Source organism: Pocillopora damicornis, chromosome 8, assembly GCF_964200805.1.
Source record: "Pocillopora damicornis chromosome 8, jaPocDami1.2, whole genome shotgun sequence".
Taxonomy (NCBI): Eukaryota; Metazoa; Cnidaria; class Anthozoa; order Scleractinia; family Pocilloporidae; genus Pocillopora; species Pocillopora damicornis.
This window is the reverse complement of record NC_142677.1, coordinates 12312444-12331384: the sequence shown is the minus strand read 5'-3', so window position 1 is coordinate 12331384 and position 18941 is coordinate 12312444. Positions and strand designations below refer to the sequence as shown.

General features: G+C 37.5%; 1 protein-coding gene and 1 pseudogene across 3 annotated transcripts; both read right to left on the bottom strand.

Moving 5' to 3' along the window:
* Positions 1–436: 436 nt before the first annotated feature.
* On the bottom strand, positions 437–10514 carry LOC113674899 (uncharacterized; annotated as a pseudogene). The gene is made up of 13 exons (XR_016179319.1): positions 10509–10514; positions 8592–9227; positions 8185–8188; positions 7563–7627; positions 7250–7415; positions 5886–5947; positions 4984–5148; positions 4735–4844; positions 4466–4653; positions 1695–1814; positions 1446–1516; positions 966–1006; positions 437–537 (listed from the first exon to the last, which is right to left on the bottom strand). The product of XR_016179319.1 is annotated as an uncharacterized LOC113674899 (transcript).
* Positions 10515–15637: 5123 nt separating this feature from the next.
* On the bottom strand, positions 15638–18845 carry LOC149041402 (uncharacterized). 2 transcript variants are annotated; one of them, XM_089181183.1, is made up of 5 exons: positions 18201–18845; positions 17686–17801; positions 17305–17363; positions 16706–16856; positions 15638–16314 (listed from the first exon to the last, which is right to left on the bottom strand). In XM_089181183.1, exons 1-5 carry the CDS (start codon positions 18255–18257, stop codon positions 16251–16253), a joined length of 447 nt encoding a protein of 148 aa, XP_089037309.1. In that variant the 5' UTR covers positions 18258–18845; the 3' UTR covers positions 15638–16250. The 2 variants fall into 2 exon arrangements, with proteins under 2 accessions (XP_089037309.1, XP_089037310.1); XM_089181184.1 differs by having other exon boundaries at positions 15638–16221.
* Between the last annotated feature and the right edge of the window lie 96 nt (positions 18846–18941).

Here is an 18941-nt window from a genome sequence, read left to right as displayed (position 1 = left end):
GAATTTTCAACCTCTCTTGTTGATTTTGTCAACCTCCCTGATCTCAATATCATACAGTTTTGTATCTTTCTATTGTGGATTCGCCTTTCTAACGGGGGTTTATGTCAAGTATTTGTTGAAAAATCGCTTTGCTTTTTTTATTTCCCTCTTTGGCCTGTCCGCCATTTTGAAAATTCGCAACAGAGAGCATGTTTGTGCATCACGAAGGCTTAGTGGTCGCGTACACCTGGAACCGAGAAAAACAAATGTTCGTCGCGCTGGGGAAAGAGTTTGATATGCAGTACTTAAAAAAATAAATTCTACTCGTACTCACTTTTCGGCAGATGTAAATGCTTTACCTTTGGCGGCAGGCGGCAAGAAAAGTTTAATTTTTGACGTAAATTTCCTGCTTTATCTTTCTATTCGCGCAGTAAGATAGTGCAGTCCGAAGGTATACTTACAGTTCTTGTGAGATATGTACTGGCCTTGGCATACGGTACCCTGTCTGCAACAAATTAGCAATTTTTCGGGATGTTTTTCCAGGATAAGGTGACTCGCCTGAAACGATATGTGTAACAAAAAAATTGACAGTGCTTCAACAGCCTTTCCCTCAAAGGGAAGATTCTTTTGAGAAAATTGTAAAGGCATTTGTATAAAACTTGGGCAATCCGATTTGCCCGGTTGGGAATCCATTAGAATAGCCTCTCCACAAGAAAAGTAGGGGGGGGGGGGGGGGAGAAGAGGTTGGGTTGAGGTAGGGAGCAGAAAATTTAGCAAGTTTGCCGCTTCATTCTGGTTTTACAGGTAAATATCTGTATAATTTTATCCGACCCATTATCACCAAACCTCAAAATCCTGCCAGGGATCTTTTAAGTCAGTGAATCTACAATAGTTTTGCTCAGCCTTAACTGCCGTATGAAAGACATGTTATAGTCAAAGTGTTATGTACGTAGCCAGAGGAAAGTTCTCCACATTACTCTACATACCAATGGTAAACACCTCCCACATCACAATGCCGTAAGACCATCTGTAGAACATAGAAATATTCACATAATCTTAATCCGTAAGTTATTGTTTGGACTTAATGATCAATCTCCATATAACACCCTTCATTACGCATTATAAAATTTGAAATTAATGAGTGCTGATTTGCCAAAGAAAAGAGCTTGTTTTGATAACTAGAGGGATTTTTTATACACTGGGTTCCCTGGACATGCAGTGGCTATACTGCCGCGTCAAACTCTGTGAAACAATTTCCGAAAAGTGTTTACTACACGTATCATACAATGCGGTTGTGCCGTCAAGAAATTAAGGAAACTTAAATGTTGGGTAAAGATGAAAGAAGATTAGACACTTCTGCTCTTCAAACGATTCTCGCAAAACTTTGCCAAATCACCGAGGTAAACAAAACAGCTGAAAACTTCGGGCTTAACGGGTTAGAGAAAAAGAAGGTAGCAAAAACGTACACATCGCTCATAGAAGTTGATGTTCCATAGAATAGAGATTCTGGAGGCATCCACTTAATGGGAAGACGAGCCTTGAAATTGTGGAATGGCAAAGACATATGAAAATAACAGTGCTATGAGAAATGAAACAATATACAATTGAATATTATATTTCGAAGAACTTACAGTAGAGGACCAACTAGATAAAGAGGGAGGATATTGAAAGCTATTTATACAATTATTTGATTAGAAAGTTTATTTAGAGCTCACCTGAGTCTTTCTCGTGTAGATGTCTTCTTCCAAACCACGTGCTAAACCAAAGTCTGATATCTTACACACTTTGTTGTCACCCACTAACAAATTTCGAGCTGCTAAATCTCGATGAACAATCTGAAACACAAAGTGCGAGAGTTGTTCAGAGACATCTTGAAAGAAACATAAGCTCATGTAATTTTGTTCTCAATTTTCATTTTCAACCCTTTTTTCCACTCTCTTTTTCGTACAGATATTCATTTTCCATTAAATATAAACCTCTATACTTTAGAGAATGGTGGACTGAATCTCACAGACCTTGAGCTACATATTAAAGCATTAAGGTTGTCCTGGATTCCGCGTCTCATAGATGAGAAGGAAGGGCCCTGGATTTCTTATCTCAAATACAACTTAAAAAAATACGGAGGATGTTTTCTTTTTAGATGTAACTATGATGTAAATGATCTTGACTTAAGTCTTAGTAAGTTTTACTTACAGCTTCTAAGATGGTGGGCGGATTTTAGATGCTCCTTTTCTGATGTGAATTATTCTCAATATGTAATTTGGAATAATAAGGATATACGAATTAATAATAAACCTGTTTTTTATAAAACATACTTTGACAAGGGCATAACTTATTTGAATGATTTACAGTTCGATGTTGACAATGTGCGTTCTTATGAATTCTTTAAGCAAAAAGGACTTAACACTAATTTCCTGACTTGGACAGCCTTGAGATCTTCTATTATTAATATGAAATCAAAAAGCTCCTGCCCCATCCCCACAGCGGGTAATCTCGATCCTATGAATTTTGATTATAAGTCTAAATCTTTTAATGCATATACTGCAAAGTGTAAACAGTTTTATTCTACGATGATAACAAGTAAAGCGAGAATCCCGAATGGCTTTAAAAAGTTGACAGCGGATTTTGAGCTTTCAAATGCGCAGGAAGTTTTCTCTATTCCTTATCTTGTTGCGAGCGAAACGTATGTTTGGTCGTTTCAATACAGAGTATTGAATTTCATTTTGTTTACAAACGATAAATTGTTCAAAATAGGGTTAAGTGATTCGGACAAGTGTTCTTTTTGTGGAACCTATACGGAAGATCTGTACCACCTATTCTTTAACTGCTCCTTTGTGCAAGCTTTTTGGAACGTATTTACAGTCTGGTGGTTTGATCTTAGTGGCGAATATTTAATTTTGTCTTTAAAATATATTATGGTTGGCTTACTTCAGAGGAATGATCTGTTAAATTATTTGATAATTTTAGGGAAATTGACTATTTGGGAATGTAGAAAAAATAACACATCTCCAATATTTAGATTGTTTTTGCACAAGGTTGAAGTTAAAAAACAAGTTGAAAAAATAATTGCTATAAGAAACAGAAAGCTTCGCGATTTTCAAATTAGATGGGAATTTCTCATATAATTTTGTGTTTGCCCTTTTTTTAAGGAAAAGAATGGAAGACCAATGCATAAACTTAGATCTCATATTCTTCCTTGTTTATCAGTTTATTGTAGTTTATTTTTGTTAGAGAATTAACTGGGCGTCGCCATCGCCGGTATGTGTCACTGTGCAATGTTAAAAGAAAATAGTACTTTTTGTATGTAATGGCATAATTAGTAGATTGTGTTGTTAATAGAGCTGGATACTGTAAGTAGTGTAATTATTAGTGACTGTAAGTAGAGTAATGTAAATAAGCATTGTAATTAGTGTAAGTGGTGTTTCATATTGTATTGTAAGCATTGTGTTTGTAATTTAAAAATAAAAATTAAAAAAAATATATATATATATAAACCTCTATGGTTACCTACCATTCAGCGATCACACTCTTCTTGCGGTCAACTATAAATTCCGGCAGTTCAAACGGAACAATTCATGGTTGCCAGTAGAAATGTAATTTCTAATCGAGCGTTCAACAAGATAGCTCACGAGGGAGCGCAGCTAACTTTAAATTTACAAAGTTCTCAGGTATTGAATTTTTATTGATCTTTTCAGGTATACGGCCAAAATCGGCTTGGTGGCAAATCTTCCTGTTGTAGATTTTCGTTTTCAGCCGTGAGAAATCCCATCACCAAAGCCACTGATTATATAACTTTAGATTTTTCTTTTCACATTTTGGTTGTCTTCCCCCCATTGGCCATGAGAATTTTTCGGTGTTTTAGCAGCCATGATTCGAGGCCAAAAATTTCGACAAACGATCTTAGATTGAGAATGACGAAGGTATTCCCAGAGTGGCAAGAAAAGGCGAGTGACGCGTCAGCAGCTGATTGGCGATATCAAACACACGTGAAATTATCGTATTTTTCACCTGTGTTGATAAGGCCTTTCTCAGGATTGAAAATCCTTGTATAGCACTACAGTTTATACAATAAAAGTATTTAAATTCACGCCTAAATGTTCGCCCGGTTAGGCGTCTTCCTCATAATTAATCAATATTCATGCAACGTACAATAAACTAATCACGTCAGGTCGTCTTACAACCATGTATTATTCCCATTTATCATTGTCCGCACCGAGTTGATATTGAAATAAAATGTAAATTGTGCGATCAAAGTTTTCTCAGTTTTACCACACACTCTTTGAACTTCGCTAACTTCTTTTACAAAGAGACTCCGTTAAGGGTGATAATTTTGCATCGTGCTAAAAAGCACGATGAAAAATGCAAAATGTGTTGCGAACATACAGTACTTTTAATATCTACCCTCTTGCAATACATATGAGTTTCTAGGAATAAATGGGTTTCTTGTGATTTCCCCGTTTTTAGTGGGGAAAAATGTCAAGTTTACCTTCATTGATGCTAAATAATTCATGCCATCAGCGATCATCCACGCAAAAGACAAGAGGTCCTTCTCTCTCAGTGATGAACTTGGTCCCTTTTCTCCTATGTTATAGGTATCCTCAATTCCTCTGCTTTTACGCAGGTATCCCAACAAATCACCATACACTAAATACTCCAAAACTATTAGTGAGGGATCTGGAATCAAATAAAAGCCCAAGGTTATTCGCGATCAGTCAATCAATCATTCACGTGCATCAGTTAATCATTAAGATGTACCTTTTTCAAGACAGCAACCAATTAGTTTTACCACATGGGGATGAGGCTGCAAGGAGCTCATAACGACCAACTCAGTTTTAAATCTTGCACGTCTTTCGGCAAGGCATTATCTAGAATGTAATGTTAAGATAAAAACTAAATGATCAGGTTTACAGGAGAAAGCTAACGAGAACCTTCACCATATCTTTGACGGCTCGGACAAGAATACATACACAGCCATATTTGAAAGCAAGATTGGATTAAACGTACCTTTTAATGATTTAACAACAACTTCAGTTCTCAAAGGTCCGTAAATTGCCTTACAAACTTGACCAAAGTTGCCACTTCCAAGTACTTGAACTGTAGTTAACTTTAGACGGTCAAGTTTAAAACCATCCACATTTTGATACTCATGAAGAGAACTGATTGGAATTTCTAAGGAAAAATTCCCAATGGTAATGATTATTTTGCAATCTAAGGACTTTTTAGCAGAGAAATCTAACACACTTACGTTGCACTGTTTGTACAAAATTAATTACAGGCATGCAGAAAGCGAAAACAAACTGAGGCTCTCCGCAGCTACTTGCTGCTTTTGCCTCTCTTCTGCACAAGTCAAATAAAGCGACTATATGGATTCTTGCCTGATTGTTATTATTATTAATTTCTTGTACTATGTTTATCTTCTCAAGGGGGAAGTTTGTGCGCCTGTGGATAAAGACAACTTTACGGAGCGTTTATATGAAATTTGACATCTGCTAACCCTCGTTCGGCCAGGTTACATATTCGACAAAATGGCGGACGACAGGGAAAGAATAGCTGTAAACATCCTTGCCTTAGCATGCGCACGCATTCCCCCCCTCCCCCTCCCCTTCGAGTTGTTTCGCCTTCCCGAGACGAGTTCACAACCTCATGTAAACTGTCGGCTGAACTTTGTAAAGAAATAAGTGAAAAGTTAGCTCGCTTAGGGTAACTCGGGGGGAGGGTTGGCTCGGGTACCCGAGACCATACATATGGGGCCTTGCTGATTGAATCTTTTTCAGTTTTGTAGAGTCGAACATTATGAGAATGCAGTATGTTTGCATGCTTGGTTTACTTTTTTATTTCTGGGGCATTCATTTTGGTTGTAATTTTTTGGTGTGGTCTAGATATAGTGTGATATAGACTGGACTTACCATCATACACCCTAAAGTTAGATTCCGCTGCCTTTTTCTCAGCAATTCGGCTTCGGCACCATCTATTCGCGCAAATACGAAATTATTAAACTCTTCTTTCGCTTTAATGTAGAAATATAATATGGTAGAGAAGCATGAAGCCAAACCAGAAGATTGACGGACAGTTATAATTTCATTTTCAGTTTTACACATTTTCGTTGAAATGTTTGTATCCGGCTTCAAGCGTCTTTGTGGTGATTCAGTTTTAACTACGTTTAAAATATGTTTCACTTTCTGTTGCCTCAAACGATGATTATGACCTCAAGACGAAGATAAAGGAAACTTACTCGACTAGCTTGAAAAACATTTTAGTTAAGAAAAAAATTGAGTCACACAGGTCATCTGAATGTTTCAGAAATTCTCAAATCTGACAATAACCTTTTAACCACCAAATAAAACACAAATTCAATATTTACTTGTGACTTGGTGACTTTCTTGTGTTTTGGTAAGTTCTTGTACAGCTCCGAGACGTTTTAATTTGTTGAGAGTGTTCTTCAACTTAAATGGTTTCCGGAGCTGAAATTTCCGGCTTGATGCAGGCACATCAAGGTTATGCCTTACGAAAAAAAAACTGAGATTCCTTGAAATTTGTCTCTTACATCACTGGTTGATCTTCAACGTACTTATACACCCACCTTCCTGTTTGTTTTATTATATAATCTGATATCTTTGTTGTTTTTCTATTTAAGCTCTATCATTTCAAAATTCCCCTATATTTAACCTAAAAAAAGGTCGTAATGCAGCTCTTCTAACTTGAGGTTCATGATAGTCCTCTTTTCGGGTTCTTGGTGTCGTGGGAGCCCAAGAGCTGAGGGACACAAAATTGACTGATATTATTTTGGGCTGAAATTAAATTAATAACTAGAGGAAAAATGCTCAAACTGAAATAGTTAAGAGAGCCCCAAAATATCAATCTTACGAGTAAAGTGACTTCGGAACGAAGTACACACACTAACTGTTTTTCACTGTAAAATTCTTCACTCCTGCAGGTCCTCTTCCGATCTGGTTTATGGTAAATACCTTAGGGAAGAGAAATCATAATATTCATGAGATAGGATTGTTCCTCAAGAGCACAAAAATAGCGTCTTCCTATGGAGCTAAGGTTAGACGTTCTTTTTCAGCCATCGTGTGTTTACTATCACTTATAATTCATGAACCTTAAGAGTGTCAAAACATTTATTCTTGAATAGTTAATACTTTTTTCTTTAGTTGCTTTAGACAAACTTTTTTTTTCTAAAAGAGATTATAAACTGATTATTAACTCGGATAAGTAATAAAATGTTTCTACCTGCAATTGATAAGTTTTTCCAGCCTTTAAATCAAACCTTGTTTCCATTTCCTTGGTGGCAAGAGTCTTGGTTTCTAAGTTCTCATCTTCTCTTATATATGTCACGTGGTACTCTTTAATGATTCCGTTCTTTTCCTTTAATGTCCAAGATACAACAACAGCCATTTCCGGTTGTTCGACAGACACTTCCGGTTTACCTGGAACTAGTTTTTTTTAATAGAGATGAATCATAAACTTCGAATTATGAAATGAACTGTGATGTTACCCTAAGCCTCTAAACTTAAACAATAGATAAGTAGAAGGGAATTTATGTGATATTCTATTTAGGTTAGGAGCAGATCATGACTTACCTGATCCGTTAGTCCTCACTATTACTTCCGAGAGACTTGCCTCAATTCCACGTTTCCTCCTTAGACTGAAGGCGAAAAACCAAAAAGAAAAGAGAAAGGTTCGGGGGTTGGCGAAGATTTGCAATGATTTTGAGTGATGAAACTGAAATATATAGGTGATAGGTCTTCAGGATACACATTCCAATTTTTTAAATTGTCTAATCGGAGAGAAAAGGTGCTTTTTTTGTCTCCTTCTAGACTTTGTCTATTTCATTACCGGGCTCATGTTTACCATTTTTTTTTATTTCTATTTCTTTACTTGACGCTTTCGACTTTGCTGACACCAACACTATGCAAGACGTGTCTCGCATAATCTATAAAACTAGGACTGAGCTTGTTCACTCAAGAGAGTCTCTCTCGCAGAGCGTCGGAACGCGAAATCCGAAAGTCTGGGATTTGATTCCTCGTGGAAAATCCAAATTTTCTTTCTCCTATGCCTGTAACGAGGCGCAAAAACGCTTCTACTCTTTTTCACTCGCCGACACCTTTTTCAACATATTGTTAAATATAAGCTCTCAGCTACTCGAAAACCTCTGCGTAATGCCCACAATCAGAGGAACAAAGATCTACACGAACAATTTACCGTCCTTAAGAAATGTCGCAGGAAATTTGAATGCTTATTTTAAGAAATGTTCTTTATCCAAAGAAAAAAACCTAAACTGAACGCTCAATGTGACTCATTTAAGGAAAAACTATTTAGTACTCGACAAACACTCTCTACATTCCACATTGTAGAGTTTTTAACCAGATGCAAAGAGACTTTAACACGCTTTCCTAGTATCAAAAAGACTCAACGGAATCTGACCTTTAGAATTTGAAAAACGATGAACGAATCGTTGGAACGTCATTTCAATTGATTTTCGCTGATTTTTATTCTTGATACTCTATTTCATTACCGAGCTAAAAATTAATCATCTTTTTGTCTAATCATGTTGCCAGCCTGAAGAATTATTCAGCGCTGCACTTCTATGTTACTGTAGTTATATATACCTTTGCATTCTCCTCCTATATTCTCCTTGTCTTCCTTGCATATACAATTTCCTTTAAGTGAACTGATGTTCCAGCCCCCATCACTTTGGCAGTTCACCCTTAAAATACCTTGCTCGTGGACAATATTTTTAGTACAATTACTTTCGGCTGGAACTGAGTTGTTTGCTGGAGCAATTGTACGTGCACGTGGTAAGTTGACCAAACCACCAACATGAACTGTCTCTGGGCAGAAGTAATATTTAGCAGCGACGGAGAGAAGGACAGTACATGAACCCTGGTCATGAAAAGCCAATACGATGTACTTTCCTTTAACATTTACACTAAACGTTCGAGAAACTCTGATGCCAAGAGCTGACGGAGCTGTTCTAGCAATCTTGTCATAAGAAGCATTGTTTGTTAGGGGTCGGGTTCCGTTGTTTGCCCGGACTGATGTACGTATAAGTCAAAATACTCTTTACAATATTTCCCTCCATTGTCAGAATAGGACGAACAGTTACGAGTTAGGTACTCAATAGTAATGTAGACTGCTGTCACTCCACTGTGGACCTTAATAGGATCACTTCTAAGCCAGTTGTTTGGTTGTGGGAATGCACCCAGAGAAATATCACAGGTTGAATAATATGTCTGCTTCCCCCACTATTAATCAGTTGAAATAATATATCAGGAGGTTATTAAGTGCTATCCACTTCAAAAGAAAGAGCTGTTTTAGATTGTAACCAAGGAACACTGGATTTCACTCATTATAGCACTGTGTTTTTGAGGAGTTTAATGATGAACATCCATGTTTTAACTTCCAGCTTCAGTGAGTAACGTAAACATATGGCCAAAGGAGAGATAAAAATGATTTCAACGAAGACAGCCTTTCACGGGAAAATTCTGCAGCTACTATTCCTTTTTGGTAATTTTCAGCTTTAAAAGATAATTTTTAATTAGAAAGGGAAAAAACAAAAAGAAAAGAAAATGTTGTGATAGATCGTGTAATTAACTTTAAATAAATATCGAAGCTTCATTTCGGTATTTATTTAAAGGATAAGAGTGCCTACGAACCATATAAAATTAATCTTCACTTTAAAATAACAGATGTAAAAAAATATTCAAAGAGTATTGAAGAATATGAATTAGACCCAGACGAGGCCCGGTCAGAGATTTTCCCTGCAATCTAGAGACAGCCGGAGCACCCAATCTAAACCAAAAATATACTGGTTTGAATGATTGGTATTTGAGAAACACTCCTTCATTTTCTGTCGCATTGTGAAGCACAATCAAAACTGGAGACAGCTCATTTCCCCAAAACTTGATAAGAATTTCTCAGTGAAAGGTAACAATTCTCTTTGTCATTTAATTTTTCATTCTAATCACCGAGCAAAAACAATAGTTGAAAGATGTAATCATACCCCGGAGGCCCCAAGGTTGGATTAGTTGGCCTTGATGCTTCCCAGAACCAGCTCTTACTTGGTATTGGCTGTTTCTCGAAAATCACTACAGAGAAATATGTTGAAAGGTTAGTTAGAAGTTGTGTAAATATGACAGCTTTCTGATCTGAAAAAAATTAACACTGTGTGACGAAAGAAGGACAACTCGCATAGTCACGTTAATCCATGTGGTAAATGCATTCCCTTTTCATCACTATTGACTGTTATGTAACTTCCTCGTGAGCACGTGTGATACAAAGAGAGGACCACTTCAACAACAGGGGACTCTCTTATATAGCCTCAGTTAAACACGACGAGGGCCAGGAGAAGTTATTCAAACCCGAGAAGTAGTCGAAAGCTACCGGAACTTCCTCAAATTCTTTCCGGCATGCCCCGGATTGTAAGATAAGGCCACTCTTATGCAGCAAAAGTGCTCAATCGCTTGAATACAATATTTCTCTAGGAGGAGGCGCGAATCTAAAACTTCACAATGATGCTAACGTACCCACATCTTAGCACTTCACCAATGAGGAAGCGTACAGTATTTCCTGATCAGATATTTTATGACACTGAAAAATTATTCCTTTCAGGTAACGACGTTATCTCACGTACATTAACAAATAATGATATAATTTTTCTGTTTGGAAAAACGGTTAATTTTCTTTTCCGGACAATTATTACTGAAAGTAGCCTTTATTATATAGGAAAGGACTTGAGTAACGTGGCTCAAGAAAAAAAGTATCAAACTTTATTAAATGTCTTATGTGGTTAGCCGTTAGCCGTGAAACGATAAAAAACTTTAGCCGATAGTCGTAAAAATTGGACTTATTTTGACTATAAGTTGTAAATAAAAGTTCACGTAAAACTTTTTAATTTAACCATAACGGAAAAAAAATTAACCGCTAGCCGTAGACTGGCCAAATTTTTGACTTTTAGCCGTAAAATCCATCACCTCGTTACAACCCTCTTTATTGATCCCACATACCTTCATCAGAGGATGAAAGGGTTACAAAAAGAAGAAGAATTGAAATTGTGACCAAAAAATGATCCATACAGCATATGACGAACGTTGACCTGTTGTTGAATCAAGAGATCAAATACATTATCCCTGTGTGAAAAAAGGTAAAGTAACTACAAGGAAGCAGCTTGTTTCCTAATCCCCCCCCCCCTCCCCCTGTCCCCTTTCCAGGATAATGGAACTTATATTTGAAAGTAATCCTTCTCAATGATGTTACCCCAGATATTGAAAGAAATAAATGATCACTGCAAGTACTGTGTGCATGTAAGAGATTTAGCTGAAAGGTTTGCTTCGCTGTGTGCCGTTGTAGGATGTTTGATTCTTGATGTACATCTACTTATAAAGTCTTCCAAGTACCTATTGCATGACTGTGCATGGCTGGTTGCTTTACAGTACATTTCAGATTGATCGAAATTATACAATTATACAGTGATGATAAATTGAAAAACGTTCGTCAGACAAATGCAAATTCCCTGTATCAGCTTGCTTACTGTTAGCGTCATGTTAGCATAATGGAAGTGCCCTGCTGACATACGTGTATGCTTGTCAAAACAGGTGCCAATAACAAACCTCGACTGTCGCCTTTACATTGCCTGGTTAGGTGTCATAAAACTGAGGCGGGAACTGTTGGTGACGAACGAATCAGGTCATCGTCGAAGTAAATAACTCGATCAGTCTTGAGTAATGATATTATGTTCTCTGACTGTCTCTTAGTCAAAATGAGCCTCGATTTCTCTAAAAACGTCTCGGTTGATATCAGTTTAAAATCTGGCTTTTTTGCATATCCGCTGCATTAGAATATCATATACTGTAGATTAAAGTTAATTAAGGACAAATCTTGACTTGGCAGTCACAGATATGCCCTACAACGTCCTGCCTGCACTGTCGGTTTGACCTAGCAATTTTGACTTGTCAGTTTGTCACACCTGGAAGTGCCACACCTGGTGGTGTGACAAACATTCATGTGGCTTTCCCTTTAGTCACTCATTAATATGCTTCTGTCTAAGCTTTTTTCCACTTCTTTTCTCCGCCGTATGCCAGAGCAACCGGAGCCATTTTCTAGCACTCGTATAGTATGCATAGCTTCGTGTTCAAAAACAAAAGAAAAAAGACCGAATTATGACAAGTATAGCCAAACTGGCATAACTGTTAAAATTAATACTGATCATGACGGTGTCAGAGCGACTGCGATCATGCTGAGGTCCATCACTGCTGGCTTATCATAGCGATCTCCGGTCATCGCGGTGAAGCATGCCTCAGAAATTACATCAGCCGCCCTTCGAGTAAACAACTGCGTCGAGTGGAAGGCCACATCAGTCTCAGCAGCCAACTTTCACGGCGCTGTCACCGCGAGCAATCTATATGTTCCTGTGAATTTGACCGTAGTTTATTTATAAAACACCGCCTTGAGCAGTTTGATTTCTAATTGCCACGCGAAAAAAAAAACCGCGTGTGTTTATGAGCTTCAACTCGTCCGGATTTCAAGGAGTATTTTACTTTCAGATTCTGTATCAGAGACTTAAAAAACTTCAGGCAAAAGTGTTAAATTCAACCTGCCGCGCCGAAGTATTTCAGTTCGTGAACTATTGCAAATTGTGAACTTTGACGGTTTGTAAGCTTTGATAGTTTGACATTTTTGACAGCTGTAGTCTTATTCAACCGATTAGATTATTTGAACCATTTTATCAAAGATGCTGATTGGCTCATTGTAGTGTGTTTACGAGAGTATAGAGCATGCTAACTACACTTTTGTTCACTTTGAAAATAAAATTGTTTTGAAAATTGGGGAATTAATTAAACGTATACTTTATTATAAAACAAATAGAGACATCGAGTGTTTCTCTCAATTTTTTGAGTACTGTAGTTGCTTCCTAAGTGCTTTACAACAGAATTGAGCACAGCCAAGGCTTTGAATTGGTTAAATAGTGTTTGTGGATTTCTGTTGTTTCCTGTTCCCGTTAGGTGTGCTCGTGAACGGAATCCGTGAAGCAAACCGAGGTACACATTTGCTATCTCACCAGTTCCGCCAATCCGGACACTTAGCAGCACAGTCCGAATGCAGGCAAGACTTTCTAAGAGTGCTATACTTTGCTAAATGGCTGTCAGGTCGTTGTGAAACTTTTAAAGTGCTCGTGTAAAAGTGAATTTGTGATTACCCTTCGATATGCATGCTTGGCTTCACAGAGGACACAGAGTAAAAGTCTTACTCAAAAGGTTTCCTAAGTGACTGAGCGGACAATTCGAACGCACACAGTAATTTTTATCAATTTAGATGATAGCGCTAAGACGTTAATTCGCTTGAAGAGAGTAGTGGTTGAGGTTGCGTGTGGTTCGAACTAAAGGAAAATACAATAGAAACTAAATTAAGAAAAATTAGTTGCGAAGTGTAACATCATGAACCTAACTAAAAATGAGGCGATTGCACGGAAAACTGAATACGAGAACTACACAAATAATACATACAAAAGGTAAACTACGTAAATGTAAAAGAAAGACTTACTTTGATATAGCTCCTAACGGTGGCAAATAGCCTGTAGCGATTATCTTGCAGCGACGATTCAAATAGCAGCGCTAATTTAGTAGCGATGATTGAAATAGAATCTTTACAAGTGTACTTAAGTGGGAATTGATCGGGAATTGACAAACTTATTGTGTAATAATCATTAACTAACGAAAGACTTATTGATAAAAATGAATCAGAACAAAAATGATAATAAAGTGTGTATTAACTAAGCGTTTCGAAACTAACAAAGATGTTGTCACGTTTGGTTCGAAATATGATCGAGGTGATACAAATCTATTGCTGATCAACGGATTAAGAACTAGATTTTTTAGTAGCAATCCTTAGTTGAGTCTGAGAGAAAATACTACTGTCTTGTATAACCTTAAATTCTCAAGCCACGTCGGTTTTCTTTAAATCATCACTATTCGTTTATTAATGATTATTACCCGAACTTGCATATGACCACGGAACCGAGTTAACAGCCTTTGCACCATGGCAAGTCTTACGCAAACATAATATTAAAGCCTGTAATATTTTTCTGTCGACATTTCGGTAACATATTACAACGGCCAGGTGCTACTTTTGTCAATAACTGTTGTTTCCTTAGGGTTCCACACTTCCTCATTCAGTCTGCAAGCAATTACGTTCGTAATAAGCTTAGGTCTAATAGTGCATATGTAATCACTTTCCGTAGGACAATTTATCGAAACGCTCTTCTGATCAGAAGACTGAAATTTGCCCTTATGCATAGTTCCCGATTGAAAAAACTTAATCAAAGATTCCCATGGTTATGCTGTACTTAGGTATGAAAGGGACTTTCACTTTCATCTAAACGAAGAAGGCGAAAAATCTCATGCCAATCAGAATTATATTCCTGGCTCTAGTCTACACGCAGTTGTTTTGACTGATACAAACCATTACTGATTAAGGGCAGAAATCGGAATAGTACTTACGATTTACAAATAGCCAAGAACCCTAGTCGTTAGAGGAGCCCATACATCGGGGCTTACGGCCAGTTTGCCCCCGATAAATACAAGACATACTGTGCGTTAAAGGAGGAAATTTCTTATTTGAGCCCGTGATAGCGTCGATCTGCGGCAATGTACATTGCAGTCTTAAATTTACCATTCGCTCATGAACTCCAAAGTTATACCACAGACCTGCACGTAAAACTGTACCAAGTACGTAGGAAACTTAATATTTAAGGTAATTGAGACGCAGTCTCTCCAAGAGCTGTTCGCTACAGGCCGGTTGTGCCTTGTTTGGTGGGATTTTTGAATATGTACAAAACATGTTAGCCGGCTTGTCCTAAAAGTTCGCTGAAACCACAACACGTTTTTATCTTTTTTATTATTATTATTATTTTATACTCCTCTACATTGTGTTAACAAGTCTGGTGCGAGAAGAAAGTGAACTTCTGCGCTGAGCCGAGACGAGCTCGGCAGTTTGTTCCATTTTTGATGACCGACACTAAAAATTGGACTTTAAACGCTTAAGCAATTTTCGCTCGGAAAAAACTTATTTTGTTTGAAAAAACAAGGTGGTTTAGACTAAGATAAACTCATGGGCAAAGTTTGAAAGAAATCGAATTTTCGCACCAAAACGCACTTGACAGCTTTTAGAGAGACTTGCTGCCTGTAATAAAGACATCTGATGCTAAATAACAGCGCGTCATGTTCGACCCAAAGACGACAAAGCATTACCATGAAAGAAATTTTGCGTCTGTGAAAACAACAACAAAAGCAACACACGGGATACACCAACAGACATAGGCAGATCACAGTTATTAGGGAGTGATAAAAACTGAACGGTAATAAAAAAAAAACGGAATGATATTGTGAGGGAACTCTGTTAGAAAGAAAGCTTACATTTTTACAAGCCAAGTACCCTAAGCTGCCACAGCTCATCACGATTTATTAAGCATGAAGTGACAAGGAGTATTAACAATCCTGCTCGAGGACATCATTTTGCACAGCAAGTTACCCCTCAAGTTAACCCTCCAATTCATCAGGCACTCATTTTTGCTCCTTGCCTAATATCGGCAGAGTTAATCTAGAATTATTTCACCAAAGATTACATCAGGGAGGGTAATAGAAACGTAACAACCAAGGAATTGTGTGAGAAATATATATTCATTCTGATTTATTACTTTTTCGTGACAAATTTTAAATTTACCTAACAGACTCGCTGAAAGAAATGGTGACGCAATGCCAGGTCAAGCTTCTTTAGCGTGTAAAAGTCACATAGTCATTGTATTTAAAAAACAACCTTGTTACAGTCTGAATTGGTTATGGTAAACTTGGTGTAATTTAAATAAACAAGCTTTACATTAACCAGAAAAAAGGCTTTCCTTCATGTCCCTTAGTATTTAAGGGGGACGGAGTGGGGATCGTCTGTAACAGTGTTTAATGAGAGGACTATAGAATATTGATTGCCAATGAGAGGGCTCATTAGAATACTACAGATGCTAATAGGGGGATCAGGTAAATATTATTTTGGCACAACTACAAAATTGTCCCTTACGACGACAAAGCTTAAAACAACTTTCCTAGAGTATTACAGATGAGCGTTCATATAATGTTTTTATTTCTTGATTTTTAAGTATTGGTTATTGAGTGATGCAAATTTTTTAAATTGTTCTGGCTTGTTGTGGTGTTTCACCATCAGGTCCCCGGTTTAAGAACAAGACGTCAACAACTGAAACGCAAAGAAAAATCATTCAGCAATCACATGTTTGTTATTGCAAGATTTACCCGTGGAGGTGATAATCTGTATCCAGCTTCCACTCGCCTGATAACCCCGGGAAAAATGATGAAAAGTTTAAATTAAAAAGATTTACTTGACAAATTTACTTTGGTGATAAATTCATATACTCTTAAAAAAAAACCTTCGATCAGGATTTCTTTAACTTAATTGTGTAGGAACAATCAAATAAATAAAGAAATTAGTCGGTAAGGCTCAAGAAAAATTGATATCCGATGGGCATCAATATTTTCCCCTTTATAATAATAAACCCCAGCTTTGAAAGAAACTTTTCTTTAAAATTTCTGGGAAAAGAGACAATTTATCTCTGTCACAAGTTGAAATTCTCTTAAATGAAAGCTTGCCGCAGTTATGAACCGATTACCTCTTTTTTCTACGCAGTTCATGATAATATTCGTTATCACACGGTATCACTTACATCGAAGTTGTCCCATTTCCAGTAAGGTCTGTCACAGTATGACATGATCTACCATAATAGAATGCCAAAGCTCCAACCATCACGGGCTGAACTGAAGGTCCGATGCTAAAGCGCTTCTGGGGCTGTCCAACGAACTGGAATCTTACCCCCACTTTTGAAACAAAGACAGACATTGAAAATGATGCAGGTTTCATGTTTTCTTCGCTAAAAATCTGCCTTCACCTAGAATTAGTCCCTACTAATGGGTGTTGGAAAAGATACTCTGGGATCAGCAGGAGACTTGATTAACGGGAACAAACTGGGACCTCATGTTGTGTGTCACTTCCTTCTGAATCGCACATAGCCTTCAGATGAACATCCCAAACATTTGCATATAATAGCACAGGCGGCCCAAGCTCACGTCTCGAGAAAAAGCCAACGATTAATTCATGAACGCGTCATGCGTTGTGTGCCTCGGTGTTAAGTTACGAGAGGAACCGTTGAAAATTTGAACACGTTATAAGGAATAGTATAGGGAACGAAATATGATCGATTTACAACGATAAATATTTGGAAATATGAACATTTTTTCTCGTAAAATCAGTAAAACTTACTCATACCCTGTGTATCCGCTGTAATTTCTGGCGATTTCTGACGTTTTAAGCTTGCTTTACCATCACTGTTATTATTGTCGAGAAAAAATGTGAGGTAAGTGGGAGAGTCACAATGTACCCGAAAATGTATGAAAAATTTTGTGCTCGGGAGCACTTTAAGGTACTCATCCATTTAAATCTGAAATCTGAGGAAGTCTTTCACTCGAACAGAAACCAAACAAGAAAAAGCGTGGAGTAGTGTCAGCTTCATTGGGTAGCATGAATCACACCCTAGAAATGCAAGACTGTGGAATATGAAAATGTCATCGTTACTGTGATCATTATTTTGTGGCATTCGTTAGCGTGCAACTTAGCGTTTTTGTTAACTCTCAAAAAGTCAATATTTACCTGTGTTGTGTATTCAGCTTGTGTCTCATCGTCTTCAGCCAATTCTCTTGAAAGACCAGAATCTGATACTTTACAGAATATGTTTCCACCCACAAGAACGTTGCGCGCAGCCAGATCTTAAATAAAGACAAACATAATTATAACTTCTTGGTACTCAACCAGTTTTAAGGTATGCACGTAATAGCTAAATTCAAAACATACCAGTACAGAATAGGCCCAAATGCGTTTAGATCTTGAAGAACAACGCCCTTCTTTACGTTAAATTCGTCAATTTTTTATGAAGATTATCGCCCTTAAACTGAAGATAACTAAGAGTCCTGGTAAGAAGGAAGAACGCTGACCTCACACTTTTGTGCAACTGATGTTTCAAGAGAATTAGATTTGGGGTTCGTCCTCTTCTCTGATACGAAAGTTTCAGTCTCCAGGTTTTATGTTTTTCCTCCCTCGAAATAAATCAACTGATTCCAAATTTGAAATCCGCCTGGAAACAGTGCAAACATTGCAAATAAACAAACCTGGAAACATTTGCTACTTCTGCGAGTGTTCGTTTTTGCGTCAGACACCGTTCCCATATCGGTCTAGACTGAGATCCCTGGTATCATACCGAGGTTTAATGATAAATTCCTGATTACATTAAGTCGAAAAGGGCACCGTAACCGATGATCCTAAAGTAACAAGGAACATGGCTCGTATTTGGAAGTGTTTGATGGTTGAGAAGTTAAAATAGTGCATACCTGCAAAATATTGATACATACCAGTACAGAAGTTGCAATTTACAAGTCGTCTAAAATCCTTGCTCTTTGAAATATTGTATTTGATAGGGCTGATGGCCAGCGAACTCCTTGCAAATTGAAATAGCTGACAGTATTAGACTCCCGCGCGTTTTGCTCGGTTAATGAAGACTTGCGCCAGTGGAAACTTCGGTCTGCACTAACATATCAACATTGTTGGTGCGAAGTGTAACAATCATGTAGTGATATGTGGAAATGTTTAGCTCTATATGCAACAAATGTTCTCATGTTACGGCCTAAAAATTACTCAACATGACGTGAATAGGACCTTGGGGTTTTGGAAGGCATCTAAATTCGTGTGATGTTTCTTCAAATCTCGTAACAGGTCAAGAATTTACGAAAATAGTGACGATTTGATTTGATAATCAGAAAGACCGTTCTGGAAGTTAATGCAACAGCAGAATCAGCACTGCGTCTGTTATTAAAATGCTAGGAACAAACATAGTTTATTAATGTTGCGACTAC

Coding starts and splice junctions, on each gene's coding strand:
- LOC149041402 (XM_089181183.1), bottom strand. CDS start 18,257: ATGGGAACGGTGTCTGACGCAAAAACGAACACTCGCAGAAGTAGCAAA. Junction 16,857..17,304: donor AATTACAGCGGATACACAGG/GTATGAGTAAGT, acceptor TTGTTTCAAAAG/TGGGGGTAAGATTCCAGTTC. Junction 16,315..16,705: donor GGAAATGGGACAACTTCGAT/GTAAGTGATACC, acceptor CGGGGTTATCAG/GCGAGTGGAAGCTGGATACA.